At 41.1% G+C, this 20,882-nt stretch overlaps 1 protein-coding gene across 2 annotated transcripts; it reads left to right on the top strand.

Annotated features, from left to right (window-relative positions):
* Nucleotides 1–304: 304 nt before the first annotated feature.
* On the top strand, nt 305–20,882 carry maff (v-maf avian musculoaponeurotic fibrosarcoma oncogene homolog F). 2 transcript variants are annotated; one of them, XM_002934235.5, is made up of 3 exons: nt 305–391; nt 9,899–9,953; nt 16,363–20,882. In XM_002934235.5, exons 2-3 carry the CDS (start codon nt 9,918–9,920, stop codon nt 16,771–16,773), a joined length of 447 nt encoding a protein of 148 aa, XP_002934281.1. In that variant the 5' UTR covers nt 305–391; nt 9,899–9,917; the 3' UTR covers nt 16,774–20,882. The 2 variants fall into 2 exon arrangements, with proteins under 2 accessions (XP_002934281.1, XP_004913940.1); XM_004913883.4 differs by lacking the exon at nt 9,899–9,953 and having other exon boundaries at nt 313–391.

Raw genomic sequence — 20,882 nt, forward strand, 5'->3', positions numbered from 1 at the left:
CAGTGAGAGACGAGCTGCTCCCACCGAGCCTGCTTGCCATTGCTCCGATAAACTATAAAGGCTAACAGGCGGCCATCGGACTGGAGTCGCACAGCAACAATTGAAGTAGTCGGCTCCTCTGGCGTTTGCCAGAACACACAAACTGGGAGTCCGGGCCTGGTAAATTGAGCTTAGAAGCCAAATGATATCATCGCACTTGTCATGTGACAGTAGGTGCCCCGCCTCCCGGGGAGATGACGTCAGTGCATGACTGTGTTTTTATGAATGAAAGGAATCTGTGAGTGAGTAATTCCAGGAAACGGTAACATTACAACTCAGCAGATCTGAGCGCTCCCTCCTGCAGGCTGCACTCTGCGACCCCCCGACTCCGACTCTCCGCACTACAGAGCAGGTAATGGAACGTCCGATCTCCCTCTGCTTATCGAGGCTGGAAGGGAGCTGACCTTTCCTCTAGTCAGGCGGCGAGGCGATGTGGCTGGGGATCGGCCGATAACAAGCTAGCGTGTTTACAGGGTGGCAACAAGGAAGCTGCCTCCTTTGTATGGCGTGGCCGCAGCAAAGCCCTAGCGATCGCATCGGAACTGGAGTGAGCTGGCTGCTCCCGTAGCCCTGCCTGTTTGTCTCCGGCACTCGATTTCATCATCTGTACGATGGGGGGCTTGGGATCGGCAGGCTGAATAGCTGCTTGCATTGGAAGCGCTCACTCTCTCATGGGGGGGGGGGGGGCTTCATTGTAGGATTATTATTGTTTAGTGTGTGTTTTGGTACAAGGATGGCTCCCCTGTGCCTCTCTAGCAGTTTCCGGGTTCCAGTGTGCCACGTGCTGCAGGGGATTCTGGGAGTTGTAGTTCGGATAAAGCTAGATACATTATTTTTACTAATGCTGGGCCTTAATATGTTTCCATCCAAATCTCAATGGTGGGCACGTAACACCTGGCGCTGCTAGCTTCATAAACTGAAAGCAGAATGTGCCTTTTGTGACACTTGTGTAAATGGGGTGTTTGACATCTGTGTACATGAAATAGGTGGGGCCAGAGCCAGGGATATACCTGTGTGTATGGAATATACAGTGGCTGGGGTGAAGCATAGGGATTTGTTTACAAACATTCCCACTGTAAAACCACAGGTGGCAGTAAATATCTCAGTGGGCTGAAGAGCTTATAATCCATCGGGAGGTTGTGAGCTGCTGTAAGAGGCGGCCTGTAGGGGTGGATGGCTAGTGAAGCTGCCCAGTGCACTTGCCATCTCCAGTATGGAGAAGAGAGGAGGGTTTCTTGGCTTCTACATTGTTTGTTCCTCGCTGATCGTTCCCAGATGAAGTCATATTGTTGCTTCTCTTCCGGAGGCCGGAGCTCTGTGTGTGTGTGTAACATTCCTTACGTAACATTCCTGTTTTTCCCCTTGGACTTGCTCTGTGTGCGACTGACATAAAGGGGGCGTGTGTGTGAGCAGATCCTCTGGCTTCACAAGTTGGTGAAACATCAGCGCTGCTGTTTATGTCTGCTCCATACAGTTTGTGTGTGAATGCAGTTAGACCTGTATTAAACCGAAACTTGTTACTCCCTGGGCCTGTATGGATCCTGTGCCATCAGGAGTTTGCTGGGTTACATAACAGTCGGCTGTGCCTGGGCTTGCACCCATCATCACTCACAAGGTGGCTTCCATTACATATTAATAAGGATCTGACCAGAGCTAAATTGTCACTACGGATAGACAATGGTATTTCTTTATGTACTGAGCCCTTTATATCTGCAGACTAACTGATCTGGTTGCCTACTGGGCAGAGAATGGAACAGAAAATATGAAGTTTGGAAGATGGTTATAACCAGCTGTAAAGAGAATACTTTACCTTCTTGAGTCTGGACTTAATTATGTATCCGGCTGTGGGGTAATACAGCTGAAAGAGGCTCAGTATCAGGGGAAAGACAAGCTAAGGCAGTGTTCCACAACCAGCGGCTCAGGAGCAACATGTTGCTCACCAACCCCTTGGATGTTGCTCCCAGTGGCCTCAAAGTAGGGGCTCATTTTTGAATTTTTCAAGTTTATGCAAGTTTTGGTTGCAAGTATAATGCCAAACAGAGCCTTCTGTATTCTGCCAGTCCACACAGGGGCTATTAAGTAGCCAATTATAGCTCTTATTGCTACTCCGAGGAACCTTTTTCATGCTTGTGTTGCTGCACTTTTTCCAATTAAATGTGGCTCATGGGTATAAAAGGTTGGAGATCCCTGAACTAAGGTATCAGGATTCTGAAGGATGTAGTTCAGCAGCAAACATTCCCATCTATATACAATCTTTTATAATTTTTAGGCCAGAAATTGTGTTTTGTTGGAAAGAAATTCACAAGTAACTATCATTCTTTTGACCAATAGCCGGCAAGCTAATAGAAACTGGTTATCTGTGTGTATCTGGATACGGCTGTGTATCAGATCATCCCCTCACAAATGGCAGATTCCAAACACGAGCTCCACATTCCTTGCAGTTAAATTTTAAACTTTTATGGCGTTAGTGATCTGTCCTTTGAATACATTGCTGGAGGTAACCCTGTGTGGAAATGCCAATGCCACTGCCCTGCGATTGTTAAAAAGTGTGGGGTTCTTTTTTATCTCTTTGGGACCCTATGTACCGCTGAACAACAACTCCCAGCATGCCTTCACTCTTGATTATATGTTTAGGATAGTTGGCAGTTATAGTCCAGGAACCAAGTTTAAGAAACAGGCGTTCAACAGAATTCAGAAAGCTGGTGTGATTTTACTCTGGGGTAGCAATCAATAAGCAGTTAGTTCTGATCACTTGACTGTAGTTAAACTAATGAAATGAAATGTGATTGGATGCTATTGGTTACTGCTCCTGCAAAAAATATACACCTATTATGTGAAATCTGACCTTGTAGAAGGTCTTCCTAACACCTAGGGCTGGCTGGGTATGCCCTGTTAATGTCAGATATTCCATGTGCATTTTGTAGACACACAGGGCTGTGCGGTTCATTATTTATAGTATATGCCCAGGTCACACCCATAACATATGTGTATGTAAAAGAAACCTGATACTCTATATACTGATCCTGTCCAGCACTCTGGCTCCACTACATGGGACAGGAACCTAGCGCTGTGTAATCCTGTCCTGAAAATACACTGTAAAAAGGTCATTGACACAAGTGTTTATCTAGGTCCCATGTCACTGCATGATAACTCACGTGACCTCATTTCCAGCGGTATATAAAGTGAATGAGCCACCTGCTTATTTCCTCATAAAATGTTTTCATTAGGGGCCTTGTTGCACATTGTTTGTGTGAGTGTGCTTAATTCATATTTTGGACTGTGACTTGTTAAAATAATGCAGTAACTTTGTGGGAATTGTATCTATCTGCACCAGAAGGGCTGTGGCAGAAGTGGAAGAATGGAAGGCTGTTGGGGTTGATTTACGAACACAAGTGCTCAGTTGCTTCAGTGCATTCATCTATAGCAACTGCCTACTAACTGTTAGAAAACGGTGGCTATAGGTAGTTGCACTGGTACAGTCTAGCAATTACTTTAGTAAATATCCCCATTGCGCAGTGTGGCCCTACACATGGATGGACTCATTCTGTTGTCACCATGGTTTGGGATGATTTGGGATGAACCAATGCCCCACACACTTACCAACAAGGTGCATCAGCAGAATGATCAACTGTGATCTGATCTGTCCAGACTGTTCCACAATGGTGCTATACTTGCCTATACTATTATGGTCAAAATCAGCCAGACCAGCACATTGGCTGTCGTCACTTGCTTTCCTATACAGGGACTTTCCCTAACTTTCTTCCTGTTTCTAGTAGTTAGATCTATTTATAAAATATATGAAGCACTTGTGATTATCTTAGGCACGTCTAACTGCTGCAGTGCTCTCTGGGAGAATCATAGCAGTTAATATGGTCTATCCAACCAGTCATGCTTTTTATTGAAAATCATGGGTGAGTATTACCCTACCTGTTGTGCTTTTTAATAATAATCAGGGGTAAGCACTCACAACCAGCATCCACAGTGGCAGGAGTGTTCCCCAGTCTTTTGCATTGCAAGTGTTGCCCGGTGGGTTCATTCTGCATGAAGAAACAGCTGTGGTCAAATTGCCCAGTGTGCCTTAGGCCTAAAGGTGGCCATACACGCACTGATATTATCATACATTTCATGCTATATTTGGTGCGTGAATGGTGGATTGATGAGACGACCGATATCGCAAAAGCATCTGTTATCGGTTGTCTTGTCAATTGGGCAGGACAAAAGATTTTGATTGGGCACCATTGAAGGCGCCCAAGCAAAATCTGTGTTTAGGGCTGAATCGTCAGGTGGAGTTAGAACCCCTGTTGTTTTTACCTCCATATCTTACAATTCAGCCCTGAACGTCAGTCCAGAGAACAAACGATCTTTCCTTCGACCAATGGTCCAATTGGTACGTGTATGGCCACCTTAAGGATGCATGTTTCAAAATGGCAGTTTCACATATATATTTCACTTGTGAACCTAAAGTTCTGACTGACTACAAAAGAGTTCTAGCTCTAATGTACAGGCAAAAAGGTAATTACAGTATGTGCCCACAGCATGCCACTCCTAGCATACATGGCTTGCAACACCACTTAATATTTCATGGGAACTTTGCAGTGTCCTTAGCTTTATGCTGTGGGTTCCCCATCAGGGCAGGACACCCATCATTATTTTCTCTGTTTATACGGCATCAGCGCAGGGCAAGGTACTTTAGACATAATGTTTAATCATTTGTAAGATTAGAGCAATTTGCCTTCCATGGGAAACCCATTGACCTACCATTTAGTTTGGTAGGAAACCAAAGCAGAAGGTCAGGAGTACATACAAACTCTAGTTTTGTATGGCTAGAATCAAAATCAAGAGAAGAAGCTGTAAAGCTGGCCATACACGCACAGATAATATCGTACAAAACCTTGTTTTGGACGATATTCGGTGCGTGTATGGCAAGTCGACGAGTCGACCGATACCGCAGGAAGCTGCTGATATCAGTTGACTCGCCGAACGGGCCAGTTAAAAGATTTTGATCGGGCGCCATAGAAGGTGCCTGACCAAAATCTGCCTTCAGCGCTGAATCGGCAGAAGGAGGTAGAAATCCAATTGTTTCTACCTCCTTATCTGCTGTTTCAGCCCTGAAGGTTAGTGGCGGATCTCACGATTTTCGTGCGACCATCGTCAAATCGCCACGTGTGTGGCCACCTTAAGAGGTTAAGGGCCCTTGGGCAAGCTATCCAGCATGGGGCCCCTATATTGATGGAAGAGCCAATAAGCAGATGACAATACCGTAAGGCGTGAGCTGGCAATGCAGCTGTCAATGTGTAAAGGCCATAGGCAAGGTTAACAATATTGTACTTCCCTGCCTGATCCCAAGGGTATTATTATCAACATGCCTAACCAATACGTATTAGGGCTTATTTAACAACCTAGGTACTAAATTGCACAAGTGTCCATGCAACTTACTTTCATTTTCTAGTTTTTAGCAGATTGTTCCAAGTTTATTGCTGAATGGTTGCTATTGGCATCGACACTTGCTCTATTTAGCACCTGTTTTTGTAAATCAGCCCTTTTGCAGCTTTGTTTTTTTATAGTGTGTGATATCTATTGAGTAGGGTCCCGCGCTTGCTCAGCAGCACTGACTAATATGCTGGCACGTGCTAAACTCTTCTAATTGCTATGTATTGAGTGAGCGCTGCAAGGATGAAGTTGTGCCTTTAAGCCATCAGCCATATATTTTAACCTGTCCTAATAATGTACTTTCAGGAGGTCACCTTACGTTAAAATGAAACCCAATTTTTGCAGCCTTGGCAATTTAGTTTAGTGCGACTCAGCATAAATGAGTGCAGCGCAGAGCCAGCACACTCCAGCTGTCGTCTCATAGCCGGTCCGGCAGAAACTCTGTGTTCAGCACTAATTCCCATTTCTCTGCAATGCGCTCATGACCCTTAAGTGAGACAGTTCATAGTCATTTTTTGATTACTGGATATTAATTGCCTTTATAAAGTGTTTTTTACGCTTTTTATTTCAGTAGAAAGATTTAAAGTGGCTACACAACTTAAGTTGATTAGCCACAGCAAAGTAAGAATAAAGGGTAAACATACTGGGTATAAAGCCATACCCCATACAGTAATTCCTGTTCAGCACAGGCTTTTATTTTCAGGTTACTGTCCCATTAACGTATGGGTAAAACTGACTTGCTCTTATTGCAGCCCCTCAGTTTTTACCCATTAGTTAAAAGGACGCTATCATCAAAAAAGGGTAATAGAAAAGTGAAAAAATACTTTTAAAGAGGATTCACTTTTGTGCTTGCATAGAGAACAGTAACCAAATAGTTAGGTCACATTTCTTTCTGGTTGGTTATGCATTTTGACTGTGGTTTTTCCATAGAAGGCTGAAAATGTGACTATAGTTTACCATTATTATTACAGGTATGGAACCTATTATCTAGAATGATCGGGACCTGGGGTTTTCTTTCTGTAATTTGGATCACCACACTTTATCTACTAAAAATGATTTAAACAGAAATTAAACCCAAAATAATTGTTTTTACCTCTAATAAGGATTAATTATATCTTAGTTAGGATCAAGTACTAAGTACTGTTTTATTATTACAGAGAAAAAATAAATAATTTTTTTAAAATCTGAATTATTTGATTAAAATTGTGTGTATGGGAGATGACCTTCCAATAATTCAGAGCTGAATTTACTGTGATTATTATTAAATGCATTTATAAAGTGCTAACATATTCCACAGTACTGTACAGTAGCAGGATGTATACATGAAACATACAAATACTGACCGATACAGGAGATAATGAGGCCCTTCTTATCAGAGCTTACAATTTCAAATTCATAGGAAGAACATTGTATTAAAAATGTAGTTGTTTTTGGTTTTTGTGTTTTATGCAATTTCTGTGGCTAACAGTTATTTTCTCTGGTCTGGTAACTTCCTTGTAGAGAAACCTTGTGTAATGTATTTGCAGGCTAATGTTTAACTGTACCGACAGACCTGCTCGTAGGCATTTAACTCCTCAGCTTTGAGGCTGGCAGGTGCCGACTGATTGAACAAAAGAGAAGCAAAGGAAGGAGTGAGGCCTGTGAGGATTGCCACAACAACATGTCATGTTTTGACACCTAAGGGCAGTAGCATAAAAGGGAATGTCAGGAAGTTTTCATTTCCAAAAAGGGGTGGTGATAGGTCCCAGCACAGGTGCTCGAATAATGGCTGTAAAACTGGCTACATCAGTAGGTGTTTTATTAAGGTATTAATTAGAAACTGCAGTAGAACCCTGATTTTACACTCCCAGATTGTACAGTGTCTTGGAATTCACATTTTAAAGCTGCCTTCTGGAAATGTAAAATTAAGGTTTTACTGTATAAACACATGTGGCATGTTTTAAAAGCGTGGTTTTGAAACATGCCACATAGATATACTCCACCCCAGGTTTGCTACACGGCCCGCTGGCCACCCTAGATGAGACCAATGCAGTGAATGAGGACCTCATATGGTTATGGTTAAAATTGGGGTAGAATGACTCTATGTATTAACCATATATCTATACTAGCATGGAATCCCTTATCCAGAAAGTTCCAAATTACGGGAAGAGTGCCTTTTCAGTACTGCATTATTTTAGAGTCAAACCAATCCTATTGGGTTTATTTATTGTTTAAATAATTTTTTGTAGGCTTAAGGTATGAAGATCCAAATTACAGAAAGATCCCCTATCCAGAAACCCCAGGTCCCAAGCATTCTGAATAACCGGTCCCATACATGCAACAATTTTAGGTCTGATTATCTTGTGCTAATAAGCAATGTGTGGTGGCAGTTGTGGCCATCACAGCTGACACTCAAAGGATTAAAAGTTGTGTCTGCAGTAGGTGTAAGCACGTGGGGATTTGTGTGCATTGTGCGCTGGGGTCAGCTCTTGTGTGTGCATGAGAGTACAGCTTAGAGGCAACATTGGTCCAACCAAATGTGGAACTACAGTGGGGGAACTTGAAGTACAAATACCTGTAGGTTAAAAGGTAAATGAGTAAACGCTGAGAACTGATTTCTGACCTTAACGTTATAAAATGACTTTTGTTCACTGCTTTTAAAAACAAAAGACAGTTCCAGGGGCAAAAATTTCCAGGGACAGAGATCCGAGGGACTTTCCTTTGCAATTAGGGAAGCTGGCAACTATTGCCTCACTGCTTCATTAAAGACAGATCAGACTGCTCTGTAAGGCTGGGTCATAAAGAATAAAGTGCCAAAACATGGCACCATCATTCTGATGGGGAGTGGGGGTTGGAATGTCATGCAAAACTATTGAAATAACAGGATGCCTATTTTTTCATTTATTTATTTATTTTTTACTGTTCTTTGGAATTTCAGGGTAGAATTGTTTTTTTATGAAGTATTTTTAGTATATTTTTGTTCACTGATTGTATAAGAGCATTCCTTATCAAATAAAATACTCAACACTTCATTATGAACACAGTTGGTTGTAAACTATCTCGCCCAGGACATGTACTTGTTTCCTTCAAGTTTAGATATAACAATGTGGCTTGCAGCCGAGGGGCTCCAAGCCACATGGCCACACAATTAACTGTTTGTTTTAGGCAGTGAGCAGCCTTTTAGAGTGAGCCTATAGGGACGTCATAAGGCTCATCGTCCAGCCTGCCCCTTATTGCCTTGAGGCACATACCTTTTGGCCTTTCCAGATCGTTTATATACTCCTTGTCTCCTACAATAAATATCCAGTCTGGAAGTAATTTGGAAACAAAATTAGAACTGTCTGCTAGAAGCCTAAATATAAAAAACTTGATATCATTATTTTTAAAAAGGTGGAACAAAAAACCCAACTAATAGTTAACAAAAATATGTAATAGTATATTTTTTTTTATCTTCTACCATCATGCTAATAATTAATCTCATCGCCATAAAAAGAACTGGTTGACCAGTTTCAAGAGCTTCAACCTAATCTATAGGATCACCACAAATGTTTCATAAAAAAAAATATGGTAGCTAAAATTAATTCAAATGATAAAACAAATATCATGGTTTTCCATAGAAAGTTAACCAAGATCACTGATCCAAAAAAAGACCTTCTATCTTTAATTTTTTTAGAGGGATTTTTGGGCTGGCATTTGGTCAGTAAATTTCCATTTGGGATTGTTGGATTGACTCATGCTGGATGTACAGAGATGTGCGCCTAAACTGTTATTGTTTACAAAATCAAGCCCTTTCTGTTTGGGCGTTAGAATCTAGATCAGTCGGAACACCTCCTACTCCAGCTGCCTTCGCCTGTGGAAGAGAATGAGGAACCATGGTCCCTTGCACCCATTGCCCAATGCACTTCCTGGGTTCCTTGTGGGCAGCACTCAGTCAACAACTCATTTTTTAAAAATAACCATTAGTTATGTTTTCTATTAACTTTACAGAGAAATCTGTGGGTGTGGAGCTGTGTCTTTATTTTAACACTACATCCGCAACTACTACATCCTCCTCCCCTCTCTAGTGTATCTAGTTATATCCCCTGTACCATCCCTTGGCAGCCCTGTTTATTCTTATTATCTAGATCAATACTGCAAGCAACTTCACTCATAATACTTTATAAATCTTTGGTATATGCAGAAGTCAGTATTTTTATTGTACATTCCTTTCTGCCTGGAGTACCACTCCGCTGTTGATGTATGAGTTCCTGATAGGGTTTAGTCTGACCTCTTTGGCATCAGCAATTCATTGCAAGACTTCTTTAATAACTGGACATTGTGCTAATTGCAAAATGCCAGTGGTTATGGTGTCTAAACATTTATATTATTATTTGTATTTATTGTATATATTATTCATGCCAACACAGCTGACCATTTGGTAGAAAATATATTAATAATTTATGTTCCATAGGTAGTGACTCCACGGTACAATGTCTTCAGACGGAACGTCAGCAAAGGCCCTCAAGGTACGAAACTTTCCCAATACCCCTTATTAACCTAAGAAGACTACTTCCCTATCCATAGATACAGAGTTCTGATGCTTTTATTATTTTTAAGGCATGGATTAGGACACACCCCCTCCCAGCATTTTTACAGTTACCAGGGTTGGACTGGCCCCCCAGAATACAGGGAAAAACCGATGGGCCCAAAACCTGTTAGGCCCTGCCACCTGGCCGCACCCTGCTCCACCCCGAGTTGCTACCGCTCCGCTACTTAATGGCTGTGAAAAACTAAAGATGGAACACACAGCCATCTTTTCACAGTAAGTAAGCAGTGCAGAAGCGACGGTGGCTGCGGGTGGAGCAGGGAGCGGCAGTGGGACCTTTAGTAAGGTACGCGGTGTACCCTGGGTACCCCAGTCCAACACTGATAGTTACTAGCATTGTATTCCTATGTAGTTATTATATCAGACACCAGCTCATAGGCAATGCAGTAGATATGTCACATTCCTAAGGTTAGTGCCACACGGGGCGATTGGTGGAAAAAAATCAGCTGATTCATCCGCTCTCCTCTGGCCACTCCTGTGTCAGCACTCGCAGGCACATGGAGCAGATTTTGGCACAGAAACGCATACACATCAGTTCTGGACTGGGATTCAAAATAGGCCCTGGCATTTCAAGTACACAGAGGCCCAAACAGCCCCCCACTAAATAGGGACTGTTTGTGGCAGCTTACAGCAGCCCCTCTGGCATTTGACAAAATCCACAGGACCCCAGTCCAGGCTTGGTAATCATTTATTTGCTGAAATCCTCTTTTTGTGTATGCACCCAGGGCGACACAGTGCCTGTAAGTGCAGACACAGGAGCAGCCCTGGAACAAGCGATCAGGAGAGCCCTAATCATGGGCCAATAACTTGCTGACTCATTCTGAATGGGCTGTGTCAGCAGCTTTTATCGGCCAAGGGTTAAAGGAGAACCATCCGTACTGTACAAAATGTCATAACTTTACTGGATTTAAATGAACTGATACCATGTTTATTATTTTTTTTTATCATCCCCTCTTTTTTTATTTTTAATTTATTTATGAGTTACTCAACCCAAGTTTTTTTTTTCTTATTTCTGGCTGCAACACTACACTCCTCACATGGTGTAACTGGCTGATTTCAGCATGAGTCAGCAATTTGTACTGCTCTAGTGACACAGCATAGCTGAATGGCCTACACAATAATAAACAGCTTGTAGCCACAGCAGCTGCGTGTATGTTTATATTAATAACAGTGTTCTTTACTGTCCCTTATTCAGAAAATCCCAGGCTTCAAGCATTTTGGATAATAGATCATGAGTGTTTGTGTACATACATTTTATAATATATAGACATAAACATACACACACACACATATTTATATATAACTTAATATATAAACATACTTGCCTTTTTAGCTAAAAAAAAGTTGTTCTCTTATACATATATATAATAAAGTCACTGTGTCCAGCAGTTAGTTCCTTCTGAGTGCTGGAATCTGATCACTTTTGTTTTTACAGAATCATGTAGGTCAGGTACCGAGTTCTCAATATTATACTAGCTGTGCGTGCATTTCAGATCTGTAGGTTTATCTAAAATAAAAGCATGCTTCAAGGAAACTGCATTGAGTGCTGCTTGCATTCTTCATCGAATAAATTATAAATTACGTTTCTATATAAAAGCTTTCTGCAAACCAGTTATTTTACTTATTAGCTGCAGTTATCCACTTCATGCTTAATGGATTTATCTACTGAGTGTCAGAGGAGGCCTATGGGGAAAAAATATAAATATGCATTGAATAAAGCAGGCTGAGTTTCTTAACAAGCATAAAGCAAATAATGTAAGGAAAAAGGAAAATACATTTGGTATACTATTTGGTATGTGTGGCAGAAAGAAGCATCCATGTGTCACTATACAGAAAGAACAATCTCCTCATGAACCTGCACAACTATCTTAGCTTTAGATTGGATGCCTTCTACGCATAATGTCTGCCATTAGTCTGCAAGTGCAGAATGTAAAAATGAAATCATTTTTCTCAACACCAGGAGAAAGCATTCTCCAGGACAAATGGGAGGAATGAAAATGTTATTTGTGGTCTGAGAAGGAAAGGAAGATGGGGTAGGTTAGGGATTCGCAGGCTTAAAGCTGCCACCCATTCGACTGCTTTGAACCCCACAAGACAGCAAGCTCTAACACCAATGAAATTTGGCAGTATTTTAAATATCCCAAACAAACCTTTTTATTCTCTGGCAGGCTGATCTCCAACTACACACATTGACTGAAAAAGTCCAAAAACCTTTGGGGTTGAGGAACTGAGATGAGGGAAGATGGTGGGGATGGGTAGGTAGGGGTTATGGCTTAGCATGCAGGTAAAATACAAAAAAGCTAAGGTTGGCTGTGGGTGTGCAGTGCCTAGCCAAAGTGCACCCTTTGTGTGTAAGGCAAATACAAGTAAAGTCAGCACTAAGCACTGGTGGGTTACTGCCAGCTGGAATAAGGATCATTAGCCAGGCATGCCATTATGCAAAGGGAAAAGAGAAAATAAAGATGAAGTTAACAATGTGTGATTGCAAGTTGGTTTGAGGTTTGAAGAAAGTGTTTTGAAACAGATGTCAGTTGAGAGTCAGTAATTTTTTATGGAATAACTCAGATGGCAACAGAGTAGTGCACTGAGACTTACAGGTGCATCAGGCAGGGGGTTTCCTATTGTGTGATGGGTTTAAACATTTTCTCTGTTTTGAAGAAAACCCGTGCCAGTCTCTGATGCAAGCAGTTCTGATCATAAGTGTATACTGATCATTGGAATTCCCCTGTTAGTTCTCATAAATATTATTTGTTAAGCTGGCCATACATGTACCGATAAAATCGTACAAAACCGAGTTTCGTATGATTTTTTAACGATGTTTGGACTCCGAATTATTGTCCCGATAATTTTCATACCATGGCGATTGGTTTAGTCGATCGGACAGGTTAGACCATTTCAGTCGGCTAATGAAAAAAATCTGCAAATGTATTGTGTATCTGACAGTATCCTTGGGGGACCTACAATGGAAATCACTTTTGTACGATTGGGGGTTGCCAACTAGTTCATGTTCAGAACATTCTCCGATTTGTATTTTAAAGGCTTTATCCTACAATTTCAGTCTGAATGTTAGTTTTAGATCGTTGCATCGTTAATCAGAAGAAGACTAAAATCTGAACATATATGGCCACCTTAATACATCTTTTCCAAAGAACATCTGTACAGGTGTGCATGCAGTTGTCGATGTGCTGATGCAGTGCACAGTGGGACAGCTTGCTGGTCTGGATAGCTAGGGGCACATTTACTAATCCACGAACGTCCGAATGCGTTTTTTTCGTAATAATTAGTATTTATGCGTTTTTTTTCGTCGCAATTGATTCGTATTTTGCGCGACTTTTTCGTCACCGTTACGACTTTATCGTATATTTTTTGCGACTATAGAGAGATCACTATTCGATTAAATGTGATTGATTTTTGTCTGTTAAGATGATAAAACTGATTGCTCTTACAGTGGAATTTTTAGGGAGTTTTCACTGCCATTTTATGGCCCTGTTCTGTTGGCCAAACCACACCCTGTGTCCTGCCAGGCCATGCTGCTTTTCGATTTCTTGTAAGCTACTAAGAACAAAAAAGCTCTAGTCCTTTTTGGGCCTTTTGTTTTAATGTACAGCAACCAGTCTGCATGTGCTGTGGCCTTATATGCTGTAGTCGTGCAAAATCTTGTCATTCCATGTAAGGTTAACATCTTTTAAGTGCCAGTTACACCAGATTAATCTGAGTAGAATCTAGGAGGTGTAGTAATCCTTTTATGTGATTAATTATATCTGTAACTATACCTGTAATTTTGGGCCTTCAGTCAGTAAATTGTGTTTATGTTTTGGTGTCCTCTGCCTTTGATGCTCTCTGAATGCAGAGAGCAAATATTTAATATAAATTGAATATAAGTGCTTTGCTTACAGGGATTCATGTCTGGCCCAAAACATCTGTCTTATATTGAATTATCTTTAGGACTATTCAAGGCTTTTATGTTTGCAGATAGCAAGTTGAGGGCTGTGACACACGGGGAGATTAGTTGCCGTGAGACAAATCTTCCTTGTCGCAGGTGACTAATCTCCCCGAAATGCCATCCCACTGGCTAGAATGTAAATCGCCGGTGGGATGGCATAAGTGGCGCTGCGATTTGCCAAAGTCGCCAGAGTTTCCTCTCAATGCAACTTGCGATTTACATTCTAGCCAGTGGGATGGCATTTCGGGGAGATTAGTCACCCGCGACAAAGAAGATTTGTCTCACAGCGACTAATCTCGCCGTGTGTCACAGCCCTAAAACAGCCTGCTGACTACTGAATGATATGGAATCAGTGGTAGAATAGACAGGGGTATGACAGATCTGTATACACAAACATTACTAGGCAGGGGGGAGCAAGAGAGGGGAGAGAGAAGAGAACTGAGCAGACTCTGGCCCTGGGAATGAAGGAAGTCAGATACCCTAAGAACATGTTTACAAAAAAGACAAGAAATCCAGTTTCTTTTGATAAGGGACTCAGTGCAGCATTTCTGTGAGTGCTTATGGCTGTATTTACATAGACCTTTCTGATAAAGCTTACTTAGTTTTTACCTTTCCTTCTCCTTTAAACCAGAAATGTACATATTCAAATTTCCTTCTGTGAGTATGCATAGGTACTAGATATAAATGCCTATTTTTGCCACATATCACAAGTGTTCCTGGTTGAAAAGTTTCTGGAATCATTGACTCGATGCTGTCCAAATTAGGGCAGTTGTCAGTAACTTCTCCTTTCCTAACCGTACTGTCTCTGCAATTTTATATTCAGTTAATTTCAAATTTACAGGAAATTCCTGTTGAACCTCTGCCATCAGTTATAAACAGTACTTTTTATCAGTGCCCTTTCTATGACCCTTTAAACCCTGTACTTCTCCTTTAAGTGGTGACTGTTATTGATAGTGTATTAGACAGGGAAGTTACTGTCTGTCTGTCATTTTGTTCATATTTTATTACAGAAACTGTGCTTTTCATGTTTATTACTTTGTGAACCAGCACCTGTAACAACCCCCATATAAATTTGGGAACAACAACCCCTTTAACTGTTTATCTGCCGTAGCTGACACTTAAGCTGACTGCTGGCATTATAAATGCAATACAAAACTCTCAGAAAAAAATGATTGCTTGGCCAGTATTGTAGATAACTTGCAAGGTGTCTATGTAGACAAGACAGATAGACATGGATAGAAAACCTCACTCTTGGTTTGGAAAGAAGGGTTTTATCAAGAACTAAAATACAGATCCATTTATTTTGGGCTTGAAAATGATTTAATGAGCCCTGCTAAATGTACTACAGGCCAGACTGCATGATGGGCAGGGCTAGGGCCAACCTATAACCAGTTAAAAGTGAAAATTGCTATGGAAAATAGTATTATGAGTCCTATTTGCCTACCCCCCCACCCCAACTGCAGGACAACTAACGTATGAGTAACTATAAACTTGAGACCTCAAAGACATCATCTGATAATGAGCAACTTTATTTTGTAATATTTTTGTTTGTGTCAAATTTTAACCTACACGTAGTTATACCTTTCCTTTATTTATTGCGTTTTGCTCCTGGCTCCACTAATCTGATGCTGTGAAGCCGTGGTCTTTTTTTTCTCCCTTTCTGTCAATTCCGGATAAATGTTAACTGATACTTGACTGTTCTACTCTGATATCTGCTGTATAAAAGTTGAAATGCAAATAAAGAGTGTTAATGGCCCCAGGATATAAATAATACATGTGCAGTCAGAGTAATTAAAGTGTCCTTAATGCATCAAAATGTGCAAAAACCCATCCTGTAGGTGGCAGGTGGGGAAATCACAGGGGTTAACCATTGTTTTATGGCTCTGGCACACAGGGAGATTAGTTGCCCGCGAACTACCATCCCACCGGTGAAAATGTAAATAGCCGTTGGGATGGCATACGCGGCGGCGCCATCCCACCGGCGATTTACATTTTCGCCGGTGGGATGGCAATCCGAGGAGATTAGTCGCCCGCGAACAGGGAGTTTTGTCGCGGGCGACTAATCTCCCCGTGTGCCAGAGCCCTTATGGTTGTATGTCCATGGTTCCGTATATATTTACATGCTGATGTGAAAAATGGGGGCAAGATTATACTCATTAAATGTGTATTATAACTAAATAACACACTACCTTATACCTTATATAGAAGTCAGTGTGAATTATGACATGTATAAAATACTGGTCCTTGCGCCTTTGGTTATAGAACTTCTCTGTAATTTTTTATATTTTAAAACAGGAGGTACATTATTTCCTATATAATCTACATGTATACACACATTTTGTGAGACTATAATAAATTCATATCTTGTCATGTGGTGCTTCTGCAGGTAAAAAAAGAGATGGGGGAGAACACACCATTGCTGTCTGATGATGAGCTGATGTCAATGTCTGTGCGGGAGTTAAACCACCACTTGCGTGGCCTGTCCAAGGAGGAAGTGGTACGACTTAAACAGCGGAGAAGAACACTGAAGAATCGGGGCTACGCTGCTAGTTGCAGGGTTAAGCGTGTCTCCCAGAAGGAGGAGTTGGAGAAGCAAAAGAAGGACCTGCAACAAGAGGTAGAAAAGCTGGCTCAGGAGAATTCCACCATCAAGCTGGAACTGGACGCACTGCGGGCCAAGTATGAGGCTTTGCAAAACTTTGCTCACTCTGTGTCTCGAGGGCCCATAACTCCAGCCAAAGTGGCCGCCACCAGCGTTATCACCATTGTCAAGTCCTCTGGAGGTTCATACTCCTAACAGAAGGAACATTAGGCTTGCTTCCCCCATCCTGTCTCGCCTCATTAATTGCTACAAAGCCATCCACCAGATCTTAGCCATCTCAACCATGATTCACACAGGCATTGGAATGAGGCTTCTACAGCTTCCTTTGTAAAGCCTTTTTCTGCCCATATCAACCAGCATTCCTTTAGCCTGTGCAAAAACGATCAGTCCCAAGAGTGCTTTACTTTACAGATTGTCTAGGATGTGGTTATGGTTATGCTTATCCTGAAACGATGGGTTCTTAGTTTAAAACCTTAATTCATCAATGCAATGGAAGGTACCTTGAATTGCTTGAGGCCTGATCATGTCCTCATACATATTTTGGAAATGTTTTGACATAGAAAGCATCACAATGCTTTTTCTTATTGATACAGAGTTAAGTTATTGAAATAATTATACGTTTTATTTTGTAGTTAACAGGTTACACTTTGTGTATGGTGTATGGCATCCTTTGCTTTCCTACCTAGGAGCAGTCTGTACCACATTCTGTGGTAAAACCTTTGTGACACGTCAGCCCAAAAACACTCAACTTATAGGACTGGAGAGTGAAATTGAGCTTGTGTTACTTAGCAGTCCCACGGAGGGGAGCCCAGAAGGATTTACCCTCTATCAAATCTAACATTGTTTACACACAAGGTTATGATGCAAAGAATTGTGAGGAGGAAGTGATACAATTCAGAGAAGAGAGATGGGGAATGGGAAGTTAAAGGTCCGCATACTGTGTGTATGAAATATCTATTGTGTGACACACATACAGATGGAAGAACTAGTAAGTTACAAGAAGTTTTATGCAGCCTGCTTCCACCATGGCTGTTACATGATGTGACTCAAATCAGTCAGTGGAATGTATGGATGTGTAAATGGGTGGAGCCTGCATAGTGATACAGTCAGCCAGCCCAAGTGAAAGATTACAGTACAGTATATATATATAATAATATATATAGACCAAGTCTGAAGGAAGTAAAAGCCTTGTACATGTGGGTGGAAAAAGATTAACCTAGGCCATTTGAGGCAGCCTGTATACAACCTGGTTCTAATACAAGTCTGCTTAACTCATATCAGTAGTGCACTATGAATTGAATGTGGAATGCACTGAGGTTTTACTTTTATTCCTCTCTGTGTATTTCTGCATATTCTGCGTACTGCTGCATAGCTTACCTCGGCAGTGGTATATCATCTGAAACCATCCACTGGTCAAACTGGAAGGGGATCTTTAGTGCTTATTAACTACAGAATATTTATTCAGATATGCAGAGGGCTGTTCAGTGCTGACAATAAGCTAGGCCCCTCTATCTGCAAATAAATGGCTTTTTATTGCTTAGGCAGATTATAAATCTCACACTGTGAAACAAGGGGCAGTAAAGGAAAGATAACATGTACCTCGGTATAGGGTAATGCAAGGCAGCCAATGGGTGCTGAGTGTTTTGAGCGTTTTTTGAGGGGATCAGCTTGTCATTACAACCTGAAAGGATCCTAAAGCTCAAAGAAAAGAATATAGGTTAAAAGAAAGTTAAGATGAAGGTGAGAAGGTGAGAAATGAAGATTAGAGATGTGAAGTTTAAGAATAAATTAAGCATAACCTTTTGGCAGATGCAGTAGCACTTTGGAAATCCTTATGGGCTGTAAGGCAAGGTGCCCGATGGCATTTACCAATCACGCTGGGACTGTTAAGTTTCACTTGCCATTAAACCTGCTAGGCTGTCTGCCGGCACGCTCACCATTGCAGAACTGCGGCTTTTAGCAGCTAACAAGTTTTAGATGATATAATCTATTTATTGGCTTTTATCAACATTTACACCTCCAGGGACCCAAGTGCTGTTGTCAGACCCGGGGAAAATGCCCTCTGTGCCCCACCTGCTTTCCTCAGCTAAACTGGTGAGAGTCGTAATTCACAAAGGTGGCACCCATTGCCTTTGCTTGGCGAATGCTTGTTATAAATCATAGCCAGCGGCTCAGCCAGCCTTATTGAACTACAATTAAAAGAATCCGTCTGTCTTTCATACATCACAAGCTCATTTTAAGATTCAATGCTAAAGTGGCCAGTTAGGACATATCATTTGTTCTGTGTTATTTACAGCTTTGTTTCTTTTTATTCTTCTGAATATTTATCACTGCTTACAAATCAGTCAAGACACAAGATGGACGCTTGGTATCCTTTTATCCTCTATCCACCTCAATATTTCCAGCCCTCTCCATCTGCTTTATGTTATTGCCAATAGAGATGCCTCCTACATCTCTAGCACCACAAGGGTTAACCTACCCTGGCATTTGCTTTCTGGAGGAAAACCTTATTTATGTTTGAGAAGTTTATTTTTTTCAGTATATTTATATATTATTTTTATTATAAAGATTATAGGGAAGAGGGTGGGAAATGCATATGTTAAATGTATGTTTGTTGGAAACAAAATGTGGAAATGGCTGCTCTTGACACAAATCCTAGCGATGTTGCTTATATTTAGAACCAAGGGGCAGATTTACAAAGCTGTTTTGTAGCCATTTGTTACAATGCAGAAAATCGTTTTTTTTGTTTTTTTTTTTAATCATTTTTAGTGCATTATGGAGGCTTACTGATTCTGTGCAGTGTTAGATCTCAGTGCTGCCGCTGACCTCTAACACCCCCACAGCATCAGAGATAGAATTTTCCTGACTTAGGAAATAATTAATAATTTAGAAAACATGTTGAACTGCTGAGATTCCCCCGTTTGATAGTAAATCTGCCCCTTCGTTTGGTTGGGTTTCAGAACATAAAATTTGATGTGATTTAGCTCCAACCCCAGGGTGTATTAAAAAGAAATAATAATTCTCGCAGAAGCATATGACCTTAATTGGACCCAGGCACACCTTCAAGAGACTGATCATCACTGTGCCATGTAGCAAAGCTGTTGGTAGAACTGGAGCCTAAATGTGTCAGGCTTCACCTGAGAAGCCCATCTCTGTAATATGCACCTACACTGCTTGGATTTACTTTTTCTTTCCTCTTAAAATGGTGGAGTAGAAGGTGTTTCAGCTTCTATCAACTACTCGTTGGTGAAAAAATGTTCTCATAAAGAAGTGGAGCCATAGGCTGAAGGCTAAACCCCAGCCACCATTGGTTTCCATCCGTTCTTCAGCTTTCTCTGCCTTTGTTCTACCCTGTAGCCCAACCCATCTCCCACTCATGGACAGAGTAAAGTTTACAAACCTGTAGGGGGGGCTATATCTGACCTGCTTCCTTTTCAACAGGTTTGAGGTGGGAAAAAAAATTTAAATTCTAGGAAATGTTTAGCACCTAGCTTTCATATATAATAGGAATAGTTTGCCCAGTGCATACAGAATTTCCTGTATGGGGTTTTGTCCTTTGTATAAAACACAGATTTTTGACACAAGGTTGTAATATGCAAGTGAGAATTGATCACCACTGTGGCAAGTAAAGGCTTGCAGACATTTTCACTGTTCTGATTTTATTTAAACATTCTCTGCCTGGAGACATGGTAGATTCCATCATCTCCACAGCAGAGGATTTAAACCAGTGCTGACCCATTAGCTGTAGTTTCAGTAAAACACCCAGCTGAATGGAAGTTTTAGGGGGCTTAAAGTGTTGTCTGACAGGTGCCGTTCTGTATGTGCGCAAAGAGATCCGCTGGAGTTTGGACATTGTTGTTTGCTTATTGGTTCAATTGAGGTCTGACTTGTAGCCCCTACAGATCCCCACATCTCCTGGCCGTAGCAGAATTGCACTGGTGGATTTTCTATTTGACGCCTAACAGGTGTATGACCAACAATTTGGACATTATTGGGGGAAAAAGCATTTTCTCTATGCACAGCCAGTGCTTCTCATTACTGTAAGTCAGCCAGTCTCCTTGATGTTCTGAATTTATGATACTGTCTAAGGGGTTTGTGGCACATTTCAGCTGTAGTGTATTTGTGTGTCCTTAAATACAAGTGCACAGTACTTATACATGTATTGAACAATTTTCATATCTAATATATGTGTGTACATATATATATATAGTGAATTGTATTTATTTTTCTGAAACATTTTAAAGTCCCTTTATATGTGTATTTTATATATTGTTCAAATAAAACATTTTTTCACGTACCAATTA

Source organism: Xenopus tropicalis, chromosome 4, assembly GCF_000004195.4.
Source record: "Xenopus tropicalis strain Nigerian chromosome 4, UCB_Xtro_10.0, whole genome shotgun sequence".
Classification (NCBI taxonomy): Eukaryota; Metazoa; Chordata; class Amphibia; order Anura; family Pipidae; genus Xenopus; species Xenopus tropicalis.